Source organism: Tachypleus tridentatus, chromosome 2, assembly GCF_004210375.1.
Source record: "Tachypleus tridentatus isolate NWPU-2018 chromosome 2, ASM421037v1, whole genome shotgun sequence".
NCBI classification, from domain to species: domain Eukaryota; kingdom Metazoa; phylum Arthropoda; class Merostomata; order Xiphosura; family Limulidae; genus Tachypleus; species Tachypleus tridentatus.
The window spans coordinates 90,915,511-90,938,121 of NC_134826.1; the positions used below are offsets into that span (position 1 = coordinate 90,915,511).

Genomic DNA, 22,611 nt, shown 5'->3' on the forward strand with positions numbered 1-22,611 from the left:
AATGAAGCCCGTCAACAATATTAAACACCAAGTGAATATTTTTATACGTATATCTAAAACTAAATCAGCTCAATTGTAATAAAAAATTTATGGCAACGAAAAAAAAAAAAGACGAACACTGAAGGATGTGAAATCAAAATTGGTGGTCAAGCCAGTGAAGTAATTATGTTGATGTTTCACTTATAGGTCTCTAACACAATGTTTACCATAACTGTTATTAATAAAATTTTCATTGTCACCAACAGCGTTACTGCATTGGTTTGGTCGTCAATTTTGATTTTACATCCTAGTTTTACCGTCTTTTTTTTTTTAATTTGCTTTCTCGGTTGCACTTTCATTGTTAGAGCTGGGCTGTTTTTGGTTTAGATATCACTATTTTGTTAGAAAGTAAAATGTGGATCTACGGACAAGTAAGTTGTAAATAGATGGACTTTATATATGCGCACGCACGCACACACACACACACACACACATTCATGGGTTTATCACGTCAAGCAGCACTTTTCCTACGTATCAGTTGAATGTCCACTGTGCAGAGAAGCTGTAAGATTGTTTTTGAATTTCGCACATAGCTACTCAAGGACTGTGCTAGCCGTCCCTAATTTAGCAATGTAAGGCAAGAGGGAAGGCAGCTAGTCATCACCACCCACCGCCAACTCTTGGGCTACTCTTTTACCAACGAATAGTGGGATTGACCGTAACAGTATAACGCCCCCACGGCTCAAAGGGCGAGCATGTTTGACGCGACGGGGATGCGAACCCGCGACCCTCAGATTACGAGTCGCACGCCTTAACACGCTTGGCCATGCCGGGCCATCTGTAAGATATAAAGGAACTTTCAAAGTTGCATGGTATAATATATTGTTACTTACATATGCATACTATTTGATGCTGCAGCGACAGTTCGATCGCTGTAGAACAAAATTTATACATTCGTTTATGTTGTAGGCCTGGACGCCCTACTCAATTGAGATCCAATGAAAACCGGATATAAGACGATTTTTAAGTTGATCAGGGGAATTTCGGTAACTCTAGAACGATTCCGTTTACGATTTGTCCTTCAGGCCTGAGCAAATGTCCTTAAAAATTTCGGTTCTATTTACTGTAGTAGACAAAAGTTGTTTGGTTTGTGCGAAATTTGTACATAGGTAGAGCAAACTGTGCGCCAAATGTATGTCAAATATCATACAAGTCGTAGCTTGAAAACCCAATGTTATTTTACAAATAAAAATACAGCAGTTTATTATCTGTAAAGTTGAAATATCTTGTTTGTGATATTTTTCCAGTCTGAATTGCACAGTGATTTACTGACATCCTCTACTGCTCAACTAATCACAGGCAGTGTTACTTATTTTTTTGTTTTCTATCTAGATTTAGTTTTAAAAATTTCAGTACAAACTGGGATATTATTGGCAGCTAATTATAGAAATTATTTACCTGATAAAATGGTCATGAAACAGTTTTCAGTTTTTCTTAGGCTCATCCTTTTGCTCTAACCCTCCTGAAAACTCTACGTCGATTTTGATTTCGAAACGCACGAAATACAAATACTGAAATTTTTACTACCCTTTTATAACCAGATTGCAAACTACAGCGGCTAGAAGTGGTCTAGTGGTTAAAGTTCTTGGATCGTGCATATGAGAATTTAGGTTTGTGCTGTTGCTGTAAAAACAACACATCTTGGAACTGTGTGTACACTATAAGACTGACGGTCAAATCCCATTATTCGACAAGACTAAAGCAGCCTTAGATTGGCGGTGGGTGCTGTTGATTAGCTGCCTTTACTCTGTGTGTAATTATGAAGGTTTTGAAACATCGGCGTGTTCATGAAACTCATGTTTGGGCCAGGAAAATGTAGTCAGCTGAATTATTGACGAATTTCACATAAAGCCCATGGGCTTTTTTCAGCATATTTTCTAATTATACATCCATCAAATCGTTGACCAAGACTACTGGTTGCAACGTCATTAATAATGAACGAGAGAAAAATGTGAACAAAAATACACTTAATGTTGTAATTAATCTCTCTCTAATTACTGCTGCAGTCCTGTATTTAATACTGATTTCAAACACCGTTTATTTTTGTCATATTTCACATAAGTTTTGTGGTAAATTGTTCACCCTAGATCAGTGAATTTCAACCGTTTTGAATCCACGAACTCTTCTGGCGCTCAAATTTGAGTTACGGAACTCTTCACAGCTTTCGTTACCCCCCCCCCCAAAAAAAAAAAAAAAAGAGAAGAAGAGAGAGAGAAAGAAAGAGGAAAACCTTACTCCATTAATTCGACAGTCCGTTTGTTTAATGCAGCTTTATACCCACATGCAAACCACGAAAACTGTCTCAAGCCAGTTAATTACTCGGACACGCGTATCGGACATAACTCAAGCATCTGTTTGTACCTCGTCTCACTCACTAGTTTAAAACCGTGCAGTGACTTACTTATTGTTATATTCTGTCATATGAATATCCCCAAACTAATAGAGAAATATGAAGTCTGCGGATTGCAATTTTGTGATTAATATGTATTTACTTATTATAATATGTGGACCTCTTGGACGTGTTTCGAGGCATCCGAAGGTTCCACGTAATCCAGGTTGAGGAAAAACTATCCTAGATGTTCTGGATAAAAACAAACCACATAACAATTACTACATATTATGTAATATGTGGACCCTATCTGTAGTGAACAGTATAAAAGTAAGACCTGTTTACAGTAGAGTTGTATCTATTGTAGCTCATGTTGAAAAATAATCGTGTTCCTGTTATTGGTATACGAGTTTGTCATTTGTGTTATGTGAAGTGACGTGCTACTTTGCAACATGTACACATAATTGACGTGCTACTCTGCGTGTCAGTCTTAGGCTTATGGCGAAACAACCGTTGCTTGGGACATTTGAAACAATGTACCTTTTAAGCACACCAAATTAGAGACAACATAGAGTACATATAACCCATTTGTGTTGCCACGCGCTTAACCGTTAACAAACAAAACGGGATAGAAAGATCGGGATAAATAAAAGAAATACAGACGTATTAGTGGACGTGCGTATGATTATATTGATAAATAATTTCGCAATATATAGGTGACATTTTCCATCTATCCATTGTCTAAGTGAGTTAGCGTGTGCGTTTTATACGTTTCTTTGTTTTGACAACCCACATGGTAAAACTTTCAGTAGATATCACAATAGTCATTATATTGTTTTGAGTGCCTGCTGTCTGTCATATAATTAGTCCAGTAGAATCTAATATGGCGGTAAGAAAAATACATTAAATTAGTTCTAACATCTAGTAATATAGTAAGAGGAGTGGAAAATATTTTAGTGTAGATGATATCATCTTTTCGTTGCATTTTTACTTAACATTCAGTTGGCCAGTTAAAAGTAAAGTAATTAAGATGTTCAAAGTCATAATGTTGCTTATCATCACACTTAAATATCTTAATAGCTGTAATGTCATGTGATATACAACTTGTAATTGTTTTATTTTCAATGGTGATTTAGATCGGGTAGGTTTCAATTCTTTGAAATGGGTAATTTTTTTGTAAATATGAACTTTCTTAAATCTTTCACAGAAGCTGCAAAAAATTCAAAGAAATTATAATTAATAATAACTCTTGATTATGAGTAATAGATTAGTTACAAAAACGCTTCTTGTGACCATTTCACCATTTGTAATCAGATGGATATCCTAACCAAGAGTGCCAGACTGTGGAACTGAGGTTCGCACCCTGTTATCGTAAAAAATAAAATCAAACCGGGTTCTGCTCTTTGGAGCAGTAGAGGTGTTTATAAGAATAACGATTAAATCCTCACTATTCGATTAAAACAGCCGATGAGTTGATGGTTGGTTGTGTTGAATAGCTGCTTTTCCTATATTTTATCACTTAAGTTAGAAACAGCCAATGTATATAGTCCACCAGTAGCTTTGTGCTGAATGCTGATAACTTACTTTCATTACATTGAAAGATACTTAGTTTTACAACAGTTATGGATGGTTGAGTGATGGTCATTTTTTCAAAAATATGCTGGTTATTAGATGAATAATCATGGCAAAATAAGTCCACGAACGGTAACCTACATGATCTTGCGTAAAATAATGCTGTCTTTGTTAGAAGAAAAGTGGTTGCTTTGTGCGGTGAGTAAATGGTGCTCATATAAATCGGTGGTTTATGCATTCGACGTAATGGAGGACAGGATACAATCTTTAAATTAGAGCACTTCATAGATCTAAGTACGTGGTATAAAATATCCATTTTAGTAACATGCTTGTTCTTTTCTCTATGGAAATGTTTCTATCAAAATGTGAGGTTTTGAAAATGGTTCTTTGTTATTATTGTCCTCTATTTCTATGGTGACGTGATGATTGTTCTATCACCGTCCTTCAGTTAATATTGTGTAGTTAAATCATATTATTTTTAGTAAATGCGATCTGACGAAAAAAACAATATGATCTTCTGGTTATTTATATAAATATAATAGTACTGTCTATTGTATGTCCATGTAATTACTTTTCAGGGTATAGATAAATCTTCACTCAAATTAGTATGAAATTTCATTATGTTTATATGGGGGTATATGCAAATTTTGCGTTTTGCAAGGGCGTTTTTTTAGTTTTTTTTACCACTGTTTCGCTTCCTATAGATGGATCTTCACTAAATTTGGTATGGAGGTTCATTTGGTCCATGGGGAGATGAACGCAAACTTACGGTTTCATATTTTGTATTTTGCAGTTTTATGGGCGTTTTTCGCAGTTACGTATATGGGAAGCAGGTAACCTTTCATTAATCACGAATTTACATAACTTCCTTCCAGGGTCAGGTACTCCATCTAGTAAACAAGTATATAAAAATTTTACTGTGATTTTTTTTAACTTCCTTTTCATTTATGTATGGCTTCGCTAACAACAGAAAGGGTGAACAACATTAGTTGTTTGTAACTAAGCTAACAATGAAAAGGGCAACATGTATCAATATGTTTATACTCGAATTTTTTTTTCCCCATACGATAAGAAAGTGTAATCTCTCAAGAGGGAATTCTTGTCTTGTCTCACATGTGGCAGAAATACTTTTACTGTTTCCATGGCGACTTAACGTATAGAGCTTGTTTTGGCTCGACTGGAAGTAGCTTTTTTTTTTCCTCATTTTTTAAGAGTAGTGTACGAAATCAATACCATCTGTGTTTTCATATCGGGCAAGCAAACAATAAGTACGGACACACTGTTAAGTCGTATTTTGTCAATGAACTGTCTTTTAAAGGGTAAACAGCACTGAATACAAGTAACTACTAGTCTAAAGATTTTCTTTCCTACAGCAATCTTTCTTCTTGTATCCTGCTTTTTCTAAACAGATAATACTTTATCACTTTGTCGTTCAATTTTTACAGAAGTTAACTTGGAGATGACCGAAATATTTTTACTATTTCACTAAACAAGATAATAAGAATAGTTCTAAAGATATAATGTAAATGCAATATTGTTTAGGGATCTCCGTAAATGTTGTCTGCATTACGTATATAGGTAAATGTTGTAGCTAACCATTAAAGTTGTTTCTCTATTGTCTGCTTTGTTTATTGATAATATACGTAATAGTTATCTTGGGTAGGATATGTATGTTTCTCATTTCCTGCAGGTGACATGGCGGTTATCTATTCCATCCTGTGTTTCTTTCGGTGCCCTCGCTGTAGTTCGAGTTGTTCTTGTGTTTTGACATATTTCGAATGGTAATACGATATTCGTTTCTATAATGATCAGAAATTGTTTTATTTTACTCAGTTTCAAAGTTTTAGCATGCTTGAAATAAATTTAGATATAAAGCATGTGGTGTAAAATCATTTGTAATCATCTGGCTTTAACTGAAATTCACATGCATGTAATAGAGAGTGTACCAGAACAGAGTAATTGTTTAGGAAGGATATTTTAAAATGATTGCGTGCTATGAAACTTGATGGCCAAATGTTTCATTATAACAGTCGTAAAAAACTATTGTCGATACTCTGATGTAAAAATGCAAATATCGTAAGGAAAATAAGTACAAAGGTAACAAACACCATGCAGGCAATTTGTGATTGAACTAGAAGTGGACTTACTAAGAACTCATCACATGAAACATCATTAGTTTAACATTTTCTGTTTTTTTTTGTGTTTTTTTTAGTATCACCATAATTGTTTTTGAACTGTATTTTCACAGCTACTCTTGTCTCGAATCTTTTATGGTATTTTAATTGATTTTGCTCTAAAGTTGGACCGAGCGTGGCCGACTAACTATGTCGGGTTGCGCATCATTAAGCCCAAGGTTCGAATATGTTCTGCACATTCAACTTTTGAAACATTATAATTATGACGCTTATTTCAGTTATTCTGTTAAGAGTAGACGTATACAGCGAAAGCTGGTCAGCAGCTGTAAATTAGAGAAGGCTATGCTAAACCTGACCGTTAAATTTCGTCTCGCACAAAGTTCGTTCAAGTAAAAAATGTGTTGATATTGTGTGGACTTTTGTAGAAATCTGTGGTTGCGCTTAGCTGTAATAAACTGTGTGACTAAATTGTCAGTATAGAATGTAAAAAAAAGAAGAGAGAGAGAGAAAGATTTGTCATTGGTGCACATTTATGGAAACTGGAAATAAAACTGTAAACTACTTGTAAACTGTAACGAACAATTGTGTTGTTTATCCAGTTGTAAAGTTAGTAAGGACTATTCTGTTTGGTTGCCAGGGGCGGATCTAGTGTTTGCACGGCCCTAGGTGAATGTGGCGTGTGATTCGTAATTAAATTTGGCTGTTATTTTGATTTAAAAAATCTTTCTTGCTCCCTTATATGGACGATTCCGGACACGAAGTCGCTACACTATATATTTTGCAATACTAAAAGTAATGTGACAAGCACTTGAGGGAAAATTGACAACTAATTAAAAAAAAATATGTTAAAACCTCCTTTATACAACTCATTTTCAGAAAAAACTGCAGCTCATATATTGACTTGAAATAAAGTTATGAAATGAAAAATATTTACATTTTTAAAACTCAATACACACATAATGCAGTTACGTTACTCACATTATTTTACAACTATTAAGAAAAAATATAACTACGTAAAAAAAAGTATGTAGAGCTGGCTACTGAACTTATAACTAAGATCGTTATCAAGTGGTATGTCCACTTTTATCACTTAGCAGAGTAAACCGTCTCGACTTTACATGGAGAATCCTACATTACTAACTTGGTGTCTATATATAATCCCAGCTTTCATCATTATACCTTTCTTTTAGTTAGTTTTACAGTACTACTTATATTACTATTTTACCATTTTACGATTGAAAATTCTGGTTCTACTTATTTTGCCAGCGAGACGTATACAGTCTCGCTACCGGCTAAGTCTGTCTTCGAAACCATACAAGCGCTGAAACCTAAAGTAAAAAACTGCTAGGTATACTGCATCAAAATCTATTAACAGCTGCTAAAGAAATTTCTATGAAGATTGTGGGGCTATTTTAAGTTGATTCTTGAAAGACGAGATTTCCACCCTATAAACTTTTCTAAGTTCATCACCACCAACATAAGCTTTTCCAAGCTATTTAAGCACTGTTATACTAGTAGGAAATACTCTATTTTATATTGGTCGGAAACGCTTCGTTTTACTAGAGTAAACAATGTTTATGTGTAACCTTTGTCTCCAATCTAATTATTATTGATTATAGTTTTACAAGCCACTAAAAAAACACACACCAAAAACTACGAATATTTTACTGAAACTGCACAATTGTAATGAATACAGTATTGAGTATGTCATAGGGTAGTTTAAAAATTTATTCAAAAGCCTTTGAATTTTCACCTTAAATTATTTCTCAAATCCCTTCACTTTCCGCCATTACAGAGAAAAAAAAATCCGGTGTTTTTACCAATATGCATAAACTGGAAAATAATTTGTGCAATTTATAGTGCATTAATTCGAAACTACTAGGTTGAGGGTTCATTTTTTTTAATTCGCTGCTTTACTGTCTACGTGGTTTGTTTGTTTGTTTGCTTGTTTTTGTAATTTCGCACAAAGCTACTCGAGGGCTATCTGTGCTAGCCGTCCCTAATTTAGCAGTGTAAGACTAGAGGGAAGGCAGCTAGTCATCACCACCCACCGCCAACTCTTGGGCTACTCTTTACCAACGAATAGTGGGATTGACCGTCACATTATACACCCCCACGGCTGGGAGGGCGAGCATGTTTAGCGCGACGCGGGCGCGAACCCGCGACCCTCGGATTACGAGTCGCACGCCTTACGCGCTAGGGTCTACGTGGTTTTCTGCGACTATTTCAATGAGTATCGTAGCAGTAGACGATTACAATAGTAATTTTTCTGCCCTTGTGAGTGGTGATTTATGTCGATGATTTTGGTGTGTATTTTACTATTATTATTATTAATGTTTTCATATTTTTATTTAACAAGTTTACAGCAAAATCAGCTGGGTATTTTGCACCTAACCTTAGGTGTATGAAACGTTGCGATTATTCATGACCTATTTATTTCAAAAGTTGATTATTTTGTCAATAAAGTTGATTCCCTAAAATTGAAAAGTACTGTAGACATGAAGTCAAAATAAGGATCTGTATCTTGAGAAAATAATGTATACACTATTTCCAGCCCAGTGTATTGTAGTCTTAGTTGTAGACTTGGAAATATATTTGCATCTTGATTCAGTTTGTTTCTCTACTTTGACGATCCATACTCATCTCTTTAAAGTACTATTTTTAATTATCGTGTAATATGAAGAATGAACGGGTGAATTTTAGATATTTTTACTAACAATCGAAAAATAGACTCCTTTGGTATTATCAATATTTTAGCAGCCTTAGCCATTGAAATAGGTCATGAGTGTTTCAAGAACAAGTCTGCCTTTTAAGATGGTTTTTACCCATGTATTCTGTTAAATTTCTGCGTAATTCCTGGGCGAATTCTATTACGCTGTTACTCTGTGGTTCATGATAAATAGATGTTACATTGTTCAATTGAGGAACCACAAAAATAACTCGGTGGTTTATTCAGACTGTGTTGGCTTTTCTTATAGCAAAGCCACATCAGGCTATCTGCTGAGTTCACCGTGGGGAGTCGAACCCCTGATATGAGCCTTGTTAATCCGTAGACTTACCGCTGTACCAGTGGGGGACTAAGTTAGACTCAGTAAAGATAGATTTGCTACCTGGATATTACAATGAGTAATAAATGGTTAACGAGCTTTGCTCGAATATCCAAAATTTGTTTGAATGCTTGTTCTATACACCCCTTTTTATGAATGTATTTCATATAGTTGTAGGATTTACAAGTTAACGTTTCTGTTTTTTTAATGTACTCTGTTTAGTGTTTACGAGTTTGTTTCGTTTTTTGTGAGTGTGTTCTGTATAATGTCTGGAGAAGCTATAACTTAATGTTACATTGTTAGTAACATACAGTTTTTATATTACCGGGTATGATCCATATATGTTTGTAGTATGTCTATTTTGATCATAATGTTTTCTTTTGTAGTGTCCGTAGTGTTATGCATAAGCATCTCGAGAAAATGGGGGATGTCACGTTTGATAAGATATTTAACCAAAAATTAGGTAAGTCATTCTGATACGTTCATTTGTTATATTCATAGTTATTTAGGAAATTTGTAGCTTTCCTAATGACTTGTGTTCGCAAAAATTAAGAATAACCAGTGTTATGTATTGTTACAGATCTGTTAGTGTATGTTATTGTACTGGTGACCGTGATTGATCTGTCACTTTTAAATCTAATGCCTTTAGAAAAATAAATGACTAACTTCCGTTCAAATGAAGCTAGTTACTTGGTTCATGACTAGCTTTTAACATAATAATGAATGTAGTTAGTATAAAATATAATTGTTACTTGTATTACCGAACTGGTGAATGTATGACTGCTTGTTGATACCGATTTTTGTCAGTTCAGAGGATACAGATGATACATTTTCAAATCACATGTTTCTTGATGTGTGTGACAAATGTCGAAGGCTTCTACAAAACTTCAGTGAAGTTACCAAGGTCATTGAAAGTGTGTGGGCTATACAGTACGTTATTTGATCTTACCTATTAAAGAGCATGCACAAAATAGTATATAATCAGTCACTTTTTACAGGACTGTGACACAAATGTCACTTCAAAACACTAACATTTTGAGTACAGTAAATGGTAAAAAAATGCTACGCACAAAAGAAAATTTGTGGATATATAAAATACGTTCTGAATTAAATATTAACCAAACAGCGTCATTTTTACTTCCCAAAGTAAACACCTGAGAATAATAAAATACTAACGTGTACTTAGTATCTAACTCTTTAAAATTGGGTAGTCATGTTTTAAGGTGAAAAAAAATTAGTTGAAAGGGGGAGGAAGAAGAAGATTAAAGGATTCTAGACTGTGATACCAATGTCTCGTACAATTACTTTTTCATAGTAAATATCCAAAGAATTGAAAACAGAAATCAAATGGGATGTGAAATCCGGTTTCTTCTTGTCAGCAAACGTCCTCAACCACCTAAGAATGCCGTTTTTGTAAGTGAAATATTAGAGGATTTTTTAACCGTGCCAATTGAAAGATAGTCAAAAATCGATCTTGTTACCAATTTGGTCGTTAGCTTAGATTCAAGTTTTCGGAACATTTCCACATCAAAGATGTTTTATTCTTATTGGAGGATTCCCGCTGAGCCTTAGAAAGTCTTAAATTGGTTTTGCATTTTTGAGGTTTTGAGAAGTTTTAGATATGTTGTTCAAGGTCTTAAAAAGCCCTGAATCAGTCACAGGTAAAAAGAGAAATTGTCATCCTTTCAATAGACATTTATACGAGCAGGGGTAACAAAACATGTGCTAGTGAATGAGAAACTCTCGTCATTGACATTTATCGAAAATGCATTCAAAGTTAAATAACCCAGAGAAAGTATTTGAGCAATTATTTATTATTGACATTTTTGTTATTTTTGAATAAAATGGCTGTGAAAATTGGTTTTAAAAGGTCTTAAACTTGATTAGCTTGTAGCTGCAGGAACCATGAATTACAAATTTTTATATTTTCAACCTTGTTAATTTTGAGGGAAATAATAAATAGCGATTGCGAGCTCATGTATTTGTTTGATTGTTTTGCAGCTCTTTCTCTTGAATGCTTTTTCTTTTAATCGAAAAACACACGCACATTAAAAGGTATTAAAACCAATGGATATTTTACTTCAAAGGTTTTGCCCCTTCGTCAAGTACCCATTTAAGACCTGTATTTCATGCATGGACATTCAACCCATCAAAACAATACTACAGTTATGTGTGTTGTATACTTCACGTTTTAAATATTGCCAACGTTATGAAATATTTCAGAGGTTTTTGAACATTATATATGTTTTGTAGTTAACTCACGTTTTTATCTTTTGTAAAAATAAAATATTGAAATACTAAACCGGTAAGCTTTAACAAAGAGTAGAGCCATACCATACCACAGTGGAAAATTTCAACTTCAAAACATTCAATAAGGTTTTGTTTTTTATCAGGGGCGTCTTAGATACACAAAAGGGATTATGAACCCTCTTACTTTAATAATTTTCCTTCATGAATAAACGGTCAGTTTACAGACTAACAACCATAAAATCCGGTGTTCAGTTCCCGTGATGAAAAGAGCACTGTTAACTTATTGTGTAACTTTGCTTTAAAATAACTAAACAAAGTTCTTCTCATTTATACGAATTTGACAGTCACTGTAGTATTATCATCTATTAGGTCATCCCTTAAGTCATGTCCGATTTTAGGTTCAGAAAAAGAGAAAGGATTTCAAACGCTTTTAATGTTATTTAATCAACAATGTATGTTCCATTATTATTAATTACTTCCTGCCAACGATTTACAAGCCACTTCTATAAAATTATTGGGGTTTGGAAGAAAATAATGTAGAGAGGGTGATTCTGACATCTTCGTGTGTTCCAAGATCTTATCCATCAAGATAGTTCTGCAAACTTTGGAATAAATGATAATCGAATGGGGCGAGGTCTGGAGAATAAGGAATATGTTGAAGATTTTTCCACCAGTCTAGCTCTTCAATCTTTGCAGATGTGATCCTTGCTGTATGGGGCTGTGCATTATCCTGATGTGACAACACCTTTACGATTAATCAAAGCAGGCCCCTTTTCTTTCAGTGCAACATTCAAACGCTCTAACTGTTGACAGAAGAAGTCTGATGTAATCGTTACTTTGAGTGGCAGAAACTCAAAGGGAATCATACCAATAATATCCCACCAAACGCTTAACAAGACTTTCCTAGGGTGGAGGTCCATATGCTTTAGCCAGTTTATCTGCACTGAGCCATTGTCTGCGCCGCTTAATATTTGTATAAGATACCTATTTTTCATCTCCAGTCACTAACCTGTCCAAAAAAGGTGAGAAGTGCAGATGTCCACTTTTGCCCTGAGGTTGGCTTCTGTCAAATCATGGAGGACCCATTTTCCAAATATTGACACCTTTTCAGGCTGTTGTAGACGACAGTGAACTGTTGATATGGGTTGAATTAAGCCTCTGTGCTTGTTCATCTGTTACAGCACGATCTTCATCAAATGCAGCCAGTAGCAAGTGGTCATCTGATCTGAACTTTTTGAAACAACCTTCGACATTTTCTTTCATTGAGAGGTTCCGCACTATAAACACTTTGAATGTTTCGCGTAGTTTCTGCTGCACTATTGTCTTTTTTAAACTCGTAAAGCATTATATGCTTAATGTGCTCCTCAGACACATCCACCTTCATAAGGGTTTATTTGATCAATGATTTGAAAAAAAAATGGAATTGGGTTAGCTTCTTTTACTTATCTGAACATTTTTATACACGTCCTACTACATATTTTAGTCATTAAAGCCTTCTACAAATTCAGAAATGATGTACTATCTGTATTAAATTTTCGGACATTACTTATGGGATGACCTGATACAGTTACTGTACAGATTCAAACTCTTTTAACTAATTCAGTATTAGCTAGCTGGAACATCACAAAGTTAAAATAAGTTATCTTTGTTTAAAACTGAAGCTAGAGTAAAAAAAGAGGCTGGACAGAAAATAAAGCATAGTTAAAACAGTTATTCAAACATAAAAAAAATGTGTGTAAAGGGAGAAAAGCGTCTTTACTGGAGCTATCAAAAGTATACAGGTGTCTGTATGTCTGTAGATGGGGAAAACTCTTGATACCGAGAAAGCATAGCATTATGTACACAGTTTTGAAGAGTTATACCTTTTAGTCTGATGTGCTACTTACGACATTCTCTATCATTCCAATCTAAAAATAATGGAGTGAATATTCTTAAGGTATAATTTGACCTGCCATTGTAAAATAACACTTGTTTTTATATAGTGTGTTCTGTTTTATAGCAGTGCTTCTCATGATAATATGCTCGTGATACCAAAGAGCTGTACAGAGTTAGAGTGAAAAGAATTTAGCCGCGTACCGTGACCAGTGTTCTGCTTTCAGATCTACTCTTAGTATGCTGGTGTACTAGGTTATTTCAGTTTCCTTCATGCTTCTATTAGTGCTAACAAGTGATACGCAGACACACCTTTCCGACTGCTTCGGAAGCCAAAGAAATAAATTCCGTGTCAGGGCAAGTAACTTTGCTAGTAATTGACTAAAACTGTTATTGAATCTAGTTTCTAAATTTTATAATCATGTACTCTTGATTTAAAAAAAAAAAAATCCCATTTTCGAGAGGGGGTTGTTTTGTTTTCATCATTTCTCAATGGTCCAGCAGTAAATGTAGAGGCTTATAACGCTAAAAACAAGATTTCAATATCCGCAGCATAGATAACCTATTGTGTAGCTTTATGTTTAACTACAAACGAAACAAAATGAATGTCAGGTGTGGTTGTATGGAGTAACCCACAATTATTACTTCATTTTAAAGAGAATGTTAACAGCACCAGAAGATATGGTCAGCTTTATCACAGTAGCATTTTGGGTTGGAGTTTTTTCTTTCGTAACCATGGTCTTCGTTTTATGGATGAGAAAATTGTTCCTGATTGGCATGGTGTGGATTACGCGCGCGTTCACCGTATGGTTTGGTTTTGGAGACCGTTGCTACTTTTAAAGCGCTGTTTTTTTTTGTTTTTTTTTCGTGCTTCTGCATTTTTTGGTTCATTTGTTTGACAACCCTTAATATAACATCTTTTAGAAAGGACGACTACACACGCCTCCAAACATTGATCTAGTTCTAGAGGAACTTCTGCCTGCACATGTTGCATCTTTTGTTAATCATCTTCACAGTGTATCGAGTAAAAACTTGAAGTTCCTACCATGCTTATCATTTTCTGGAGTAGCTTTAACGTATGCGCGCGCGCGTGTGTGTGTGATCTCTCACGCCATTTTACCCATTTATTCCCCTCTTTTTTTTTCTCACAGTAAACGACAAGCACGTTTTAATTAAATAGTTTATAATTTCTAAATTAAGTTTACAAGCTTTTGAACTCCTGACTCAAGGTATCCATTTGGATAATGTTAATATAATATTAAAAGAGAACATTTTCGAATGTTTTTATTTGTAAAACGTGTTTTAAACAGAAAATCATGATTTATAAAAGAAAAACGGAAGCTTATGGACCATCTGCCATTAAATATAGCTCGATGCAATAAATTATAGAAAAGCTGAATATAAATTATGGTAAACTGTGGCTGTTGATCCAGATTGCAAACTAATAATTAATACTTCTCGAGGTAAAAATAGAAGCAAAAAAGTGTGAAGTTAACCTAAGTTGACTTGCCAGTTTCTTTATTGTACCATAAATATACGGCAGTATTTAATTTGACATTAGTCATAAAAGAAACGCTTTTTTGTGATTAAATGCACGCATTAAAGACGTAGGTTTTTATACAAGTTTATTTGAGATTCTGTCTGACGTTTCTCAGTCTAAAAAAATTTTCTTCACACATTTACTGTCATAATTTTTTTCGTAAAGCCATCGAAGGTTAACGCACATTTCCACACCTGTAGACACTGAAGGTTAAACCGTTCTTTGATTATGAAGCACTTCTTTCTTAAAGTTCAGCAAAACTCTAAAGACGCTGTTTAAACTTGTACTACCTGAGGGTGGTTCCCAGAACCAGTAGAGAACATAGCATTTTAAATAGATGTTGTAATTATCAATCCTGTTAATGTTTGATTTGAAATTATGACAATTTTTCACAATTTGCATTGAATATAAGGTAATAATTACTTGGGACCTGACCTGTTGCCATAACCAGAAAATATATAAATAGTGTATGCACTAAATTATATTTGTGAATGTTGGATACGGGTTTCCAAAACATTCATTTAATATTGCAATTAATTATACTGATTATGGCTGAGAGTTTATAAGAACACAGGAGCCACTCAAAATATATTGTCACTGAATTTTTTGTTATTAAGTACAAACATACATAATGGGCTCACTGCAGGTATCAAAACCTAATTTATAGCATTATAAACCATCAAACCTGCTCTTGAGTTACTGGGGTACTAATTGATTCTTTACCTATTTTACATAGAAAATTAGAAATTTCATCCAATTTTTTTGTTAGTTCCTTAATCCAAGTGTTTTAACAAGCAAAGCATTACTCATTATGATGCACTTTATGGACCCCACCAGTAGTAAATGGTATCAAAACAAGATGTCAGTCTGAGGATTATTTTCATCCAAACTAATTTAAGTATTAAATGGTGTATATATTAATGGTTCCAACTGTTTGGGCCTGAAGCTCTCCACATGTTTACTGTATACAACTTGTACTCCACTTTTGCATTAAAAGTGCATTTGCACGTTTGAGCTAGGAAAGTATTTTCACTGAAATTGTCTAACCTCACAAGCAGACAATCCTGACAGACTACTTTCTTGTTTGGGTTGCCCCTAGATTGTAAGCTATTGATATAGGGGACACCTAAAACCTATTAAGTTTGAAGTCTTAAGTAGCTATGATGGAAGAAATATTTAAATTATGGCAATATTCTAATACTAGGTTTTATCATTTCTTATTCAATCGCTACTTTGAAAAAAGGATGAGGAGAGGGACATGCTTGTTTCTAGATTTCTCAAAAGGTACACTTGGTCTGGCCCAAGTGCAGACCAGTTGTTTGTGCTTTGGACTGCAGAGTTTCTATGGTTCATGTCCAAATACCATTAAAATAAAAATTGTACCATATATTGTGGGGTTGTGAATATAAGAGTGATGGTCTAATACACTATTTGGTTTGACAAAAGTAAACCAATAATTTGTGATGGGTGTTGAAAGCTGCCTTCCCTCTAGACTATCACTTCAGAATTAGTGATGGATAGAGTAGATATAGCCCTCAGATAGCTTTGCTAGAAATCCAGCAAAGCAGGCACAAAGGCTATATAGCATAGGCATCCCTAATTTTAAAAAATGTATACTAAGAAGGAATGCAGGTAATCAACAGCACCCACCACCAACTCGTGTCACACTTGTCCAGTCAAATAGTAGGATTTGACCATCATTCTAATATTATATGTATGACCTAATAGTACGAAACCTTTCTTCTGTGTAATGGATCACAAACCATGAATTCTTGGATTCACAGTCAGGGCATTCCAACATTGTGCCACACTCTGTTTAGAGACGTATAGCTGCATCTGATAACAAATAAATAATACATAAGGCAGCTAATCTATTAAAAATGGGCAACAAAAGGATTAGTTTTTGCTGAGAAAAAAATTCAAAAGACATCACTTAGAAATGGTTCTGTAAAAAACTGATTTACAGCACTAATTCCTTTAAAATTAAATAAAATGTGGTATACCTATTAAAAAGTTGGTTAACATTAAGAAGTTCAAAAAATTCAGGAGCAATTGATTTATTAAAATTGGATGAAATGTAATATAGTGTATCTGTTTAAAATTAAGTCAAGAAGCAATTAGTCCATTAAAACTCGAAAAATATATGATATAGTGAATCCATAGAAATTGTTAAGACAAGGAGTCGTGTGCTTGTTAATAATTACGAGATAATTGTAGTGGATTATTAAAATGGACCAACATGAGGACCAATGGATCTGTTAAGAAATGAAATACAAATTACCAATTAGTTATTAACAATCTTGTTTATCTGTTTTCAGAAAATATATTGATACAAGGTTACACTGCTGAACATGCGAGTCCTAATGAGAAAACAGTTTTCCAGTGGTGCACAACACTTATTTCCTTGTATGTAACCACAGGATTCAACCAAACAGACCAAAAAGTAATTGCATTTTACAGTGTTTGCACTTAATTAGCTGTACTTTGAGTTCATAAGGGAACAAGTAAATATCATAATCTGCTCAGGTTATTGATCTCTTTCTAATTTTCATTAAGTTGTATCTAGGATGAAAGGTGACATGTTTTTACTCAAACAGGAGAAAAAAGTTCTGAATCTACAAACTAAAATACATAATTATATAATTATGAAAAACATATTAAACATAATGCATTAGGACTTGCATGTACAAAGTTTAGAAAAGTTCAATACCTTGTTTAGCAAGTTGAAGAAAGTAATAAGATTTTCCTTGCGACTTAAAATATCCTTTTTTTATTTTGTGAAGATTTGTTGATTTTCATAGGAGATTAAAGTAAAAAATATTTCAAATTTTAATTCAGACTAAACAAACAAGATTTAAGGCTAGCATCATCCATGATTTCTTTAAGGATGTCAATTTGATACACAATAATTTTTTTTAAACTAAATTTTGGGTTTTAATTACTTACCTTGACAGTGAGGGTATTATTGAGATTCAAATGATTTTTATTCACCCATAACTGCAAGGTTATTTTCTCCTATTTTGGTGTCTGTGAATAATAACTTAAAATTTCCATCTCATTTTAACCAAGTTTTGAAAAGAGGTTCAATGTCTATGAAGAACCATTTGATTACCTTTTGATGAATATAGTTTTTGCTATTATATTAGTAGGCTGGGATTCAAACATTAGAACAGAGATAGAAGGATGTTGGTACATAGATTTATGTTGTTGAGGATAAGGAATGTTGTGTAATGTTAGGTGGATAACTGCAAAATTCAACACAGTGATGGGATTTGTAATCTCCAGAGTGCCTTTCAAGTTGTATATTTTTATTTACTTTGTATATTTGTATATTTACTTCTTTTTTACTTTTAAAACACAAATAATCTGGATGCTGCAAAATCAACTGAATAAAATTTAAAACTGTCTGCATAATTTATCATCTTTATGAGTGTGTATGCATATTCTTTAGCAACTTTCTATGATTGGTAAAAAGAAGGTTGATTGTGGGCAGATAGTTGGCATACCAAACAGATTATGGATCTTAAGTCCATCATTTGCATTACTTTTAGAGACTGAGTGCTCTGAAAAGATGGTATTTAAACCCCTTTATTTATTCAGACAGGAATTAGCAGCAGATGTTATTGACAAACTGGCATCCCTGTAATCTGTCAGCTTAAAAATTTAAGGCTGGCTATTGCAGACAGCTCTTCAGTAGGCCTTCACAAGTTTCTGAAAAACTAAAAAATGGAGGAGTATGCATTGGTCTTTGGGGGTGGGAGGTGGGGTGTCTTATTGCCTTTTAGTTTTAGTCATTAAGTGATAACTAACTAACTTCTTATTTTATAGTATTGTAAATTACAATGTGCTACAAATCTATGTCAGATACCAGGTAACAGCTATAGGTACTGCAGTATTATCAGTAACAAAAAGTAGAGATAAACAATTAAGCATTAGATTAATTTTTATTGTTGAATAGGCTTTTGTGGTGGAGTTGTGTGAAAATTAAACAATACAATATTATATTTAAAAATATTAAAAACTTTGTTAATTTAAGCCAAACAAATAAAAACAAACATACTTAAAAGCATAGATACTGATTTTGCATCTGCTATGATACTCTTCAGTTTTTAAAATAAGGCTCTTATAACAAGACCTACTTAAAAATGTGATACTTCTATATTGTAAATTTTTTAATGTTTTTCTTTTAATGAAATATTACCTTTCATGGAAAGAATTTTATAATGTATTATCTGAACAACCACAAATTGTATCAAGTTCTAGATTTTTGCCTTTTTGAAGGTGCAAAATTTTTTGTTTTAATAATCAGTCATTATCACCATTTTTTAAAATTCTGTTAATCTGAGTTTTCTCATAAATTCATGTTTTTTTATTTTTGAATTCATTTGGTTTATTATTTGGAATAAAGGTAATTACTCTCTTTGAATGTTTTAATTTCTCCTGACAAAGTTTTTGAACTCAATTTCAAAACTTTTAAGGCCTTTATTGAGGAAAAACGTTTTTTCTGTCTTCTCTTCTATTATTATTATTATTATTATTATTATATATTTTTATTTCATTCAATAAATTCTCCCTTGTGTGCTTGACTTTTTTCTCGGATATTTATTGATTTCATTCCTTCTGTTATTTTTCTGAATGTTTGAAATGATTTATTCTTCCTATTTCTGGATCTTGCCTACCTAAGTCTATTTGTTTATAATGGACTTAGGCTAACTCCTTTTTTTTTTCTTCCAAATATTCTTGTGAAGTTTTTCTTCTGCAGTAAAAAAGACCCTTTTGTATTCATTAGAGATTCATGTAAATAGTCAATGTTGTTTAAATACCTTAAAAATTTCATCACTAAATAATTTGTTTTGTATATTTAAGTAACTAATTCTCTGTTCTTGATTGTAAAGCATGAATTCTGGTAGTTTTCTTAGTTCTGTGCATTAATAAATATCCTGCTTATCATTTTACTTTGAATTAGTTATGAAGTTTTAAATTATGGGGTATGAGAGGTGGTTCTTCTTAGACTTTTTATTAAGAATCTCAAAGTTTACTGCTCTCAGTTTTCTCCAGTACACAGAAATGGCAGCTGAAACAAGAAAATTGTTGGCTGGAGAAGGTTTTGGCACTAGACAACGAAGCTCACAAATATTAGTTTCATTGTTTTAGTTTGCTTTTTACTAAATTTTGCCTTCATCTTCCTTTGATTAGCTTTTCACAATTGCTCTTGTGATTGAACATCTGTATCGTTTTATGTATTATAATTTATTTCAAATGAGCCTCCAATTTATTATATTACTATTACAATATGAAATAGCCTAAAATTGAATTAATTTGGATTCAAATTTAATTAAATGTCGATATATATCAAACTTATGATACTCGCCAACAAGATTGATACACACAATATTATTTCAGAACACATTACAACATTAGTTTGCAATAACGGTTATTGCAAATAATAATTTTAATACAAAAGCTTTACAAACTTGCAAACAATACTGAGTCTTCTGTCTTGTTTGGAACTGAATATTTTATCACCGGTTCATGATGAGCAAATAAATTTCGAATTGATATCAATACAGTTCACTTAACAGGTGGCTAGCTATTTCTTGTTGATCACGAGTTTTTCGCAGCTGAAGTTATACCATGTCTAGGTAGAAATTTTCATGTCCGATGGTAATTGGCTGAAGTTAGTTAAACGGTTTTTAATGTTCGAGACCTAAACATTCCAAGTCAAGTATCTGTAGTTTCCAGATTAATAAGTGTTAATCAAGTTTTAACTTCCGAAGTGTATAATATATCAAATATAGCAAACCAACAATATATGCTGTTTCTTGGCGCGCCGATATATAAGCTATAGGCGAGTTCTAGAAATTCCAGTTGGCAACTGCACTTGACGATACGCTAGTGCTTTTGTAAAACTTGTATTGTTCATTCTTACAGTCAAGCATTTTTTTTACAAAGTTAGTGAATATACGAAAATTTCAAAATATTCGTTTACTAGCATAAGTTACATGCATTTCTAAATATAAATTTAACTCGCACAAACGATGATATTAAATATAAATATAAGATGGCAAATTCGTTACAATAGTAGATAAGATTAACGCACAATATATATTTCTGCACGTGTAAACGTATTTGTGTGTGTGTGAGTGAGAGAGAGAGAGAGAGATGTGAGAATGATGTATTTAAGTTTCACAACAAATGATAGTTTTGTTTTTTTGTACTTAACCCAGAAAATTTAAATTTTCGCTCTTCTATGTAAAAGTGTTTTCTCAGCCCAAACGAGCCGTTTTTGCATATAAATTTCTCAACAAGTGGGTTTCTCGTCATCACTGAAATTTAAATTTTGTACTTGAATGACTTGGAAATTTTTTTACGTAGAGGAACGAACAACGTTTCGACTTTCTTCGGTCATCGTCAGGTTCACAAAGAAAGAAAGAGGTAACTGACCGGAAGCTGACCACATGTTTAAATGGGATTGTATAACTGAGTGTCGGAATGTAGAGGGTGTGCTTAGATGTTTCAATATGTACTTTTATATTATTTATTTTATTATTATTATTATTTATTATATTATTTTTAATATGGGTATAAAGGTGTTCATTTTTATTGCCTTATTTTGGGCTTGAGATATTGTTTAAGTAAGGCTTCTTCAATTTTGCATTTGTTTGTTTGTTTCTTTATTTAGTATTTGGGTGTTTTCTATGGTTATGTTGTGTTTTATTCGATTTGCAGTGTTCGAAAACGTTTGAAGATGACTTTTTTATGTTCTTTGAATCTGGTTTCCATTTTTCTACTTGTTTCTCTAATATAGAAGTCGTGGCAGTTATCACATTGAATTTTATAAATAATGTTGGTGTGGTGTTTGTCAGTGTAGTTTTTACATAGTATAGACCTCAATTTTGTGCCTGGTTTTGTAATAAATTTGGTATTAACTGGAATGTAATATTTTGTTACTAGTTTTTGCCAAATGTTGGTTATTTGTCTGCTGATATCGGGAATATATGGTATGCAGCAGTATATGGTTTCGTGATTTTTTGATTCGTGAGATATATTTACTTTTGTTGGTTGATTTTGCTTTCTGTCTAGGTGTGTGCGTATAATGTTTTCTACTGTTTGTGAGGGAAACTTATTGATGTTGATGAAGTATTGTTTTATTTTGTCTAATTCATCGTTAATTTTATCTGTAGATGTGAATCCCGCAACTGTGTCATTACATATCTGTACATCACTGAAAGAATAAAAAATAATATATATTCAATATCTCCTAGCAATTTGAGTTCCAGTAATATTTTAGGCCCACTGCCTGATCATATGATAAGTAATGGCGTGAAAGCAGGGAAGTAGTCTGGCTTACAGCATTGATTCGATTAGCGTGATTAGGTCTAGGCTCGCTTAAACCTGGCATATTTGTATGGCAACTTGTATGCAAATATAGCGGGGCTAGATTTAGGTAGACGAAACAAACCTCTTCACACTACATCACTTATATTATTTTTCTCCCTTTCTCTTCGAAAATTAATAACTTAGGAGAATGATTTTAAGCACTTTCCTACTAAAAATGAAGACTGGTCATTTTGTTTTTTTAAATTCATGGTCGTTTTTTTAGCTTGGGCCTGGGTCTACAGCTACAGTTAATCCCACCTTATTCCGCTCTGGATAACGGAATTCAAATAAAGAGGTGAACGTGAATTTTAATTATTAATAGAATGTTGCTAAATGTAATATATCAACCTAAAATATTTTGGTCTTATATTTTTAAAAGGCATATCTGTGAGTGATTGGTTAGTTTACGGACTATTACAGGTAACATGCGGTACAGAATGCATATAG

At 33.3% G+C, this 22,611-nt stretch overlaps 1 protein-coding gene across 3 annotated transcripts in view; it reads left to right on the forward strand.

Moving 5' to 3' along the window:
• Positions 1–5,634: 5,634 nt before the first annotated feature.
• Positions 5,635–22,611, forward strand: part of LOC143244504 (uncharacterized) — a 45,134-nt gene continuing 28,157 nt past the window's right edge. For 2 of the 3 annotated variants that reach the window (XM_076489303.1, XM_076489305.1), the window contains exons 1-3: positions 5,635–5,721; positions 9,509–9,585; positions 17,103–17,227. In XM_076489303.1, coding sequence (XP_076345418.1) covers positions 5,636–5,721; positions 9,509–9,585; positions 17,103–17,227 — 288 coding nt within the window. In that variant the 5' untranslated portion in view covers position 5,635. Of the gene's footprint in view, positions 5,722–9,508; positions 9,586–10,437; positions 10,536–17,102; positions 17,228–22,611 lie in introns of all 3 variants that reach the window. The other variant, XM_076489304.1, reaches the window with a different exon arrangement.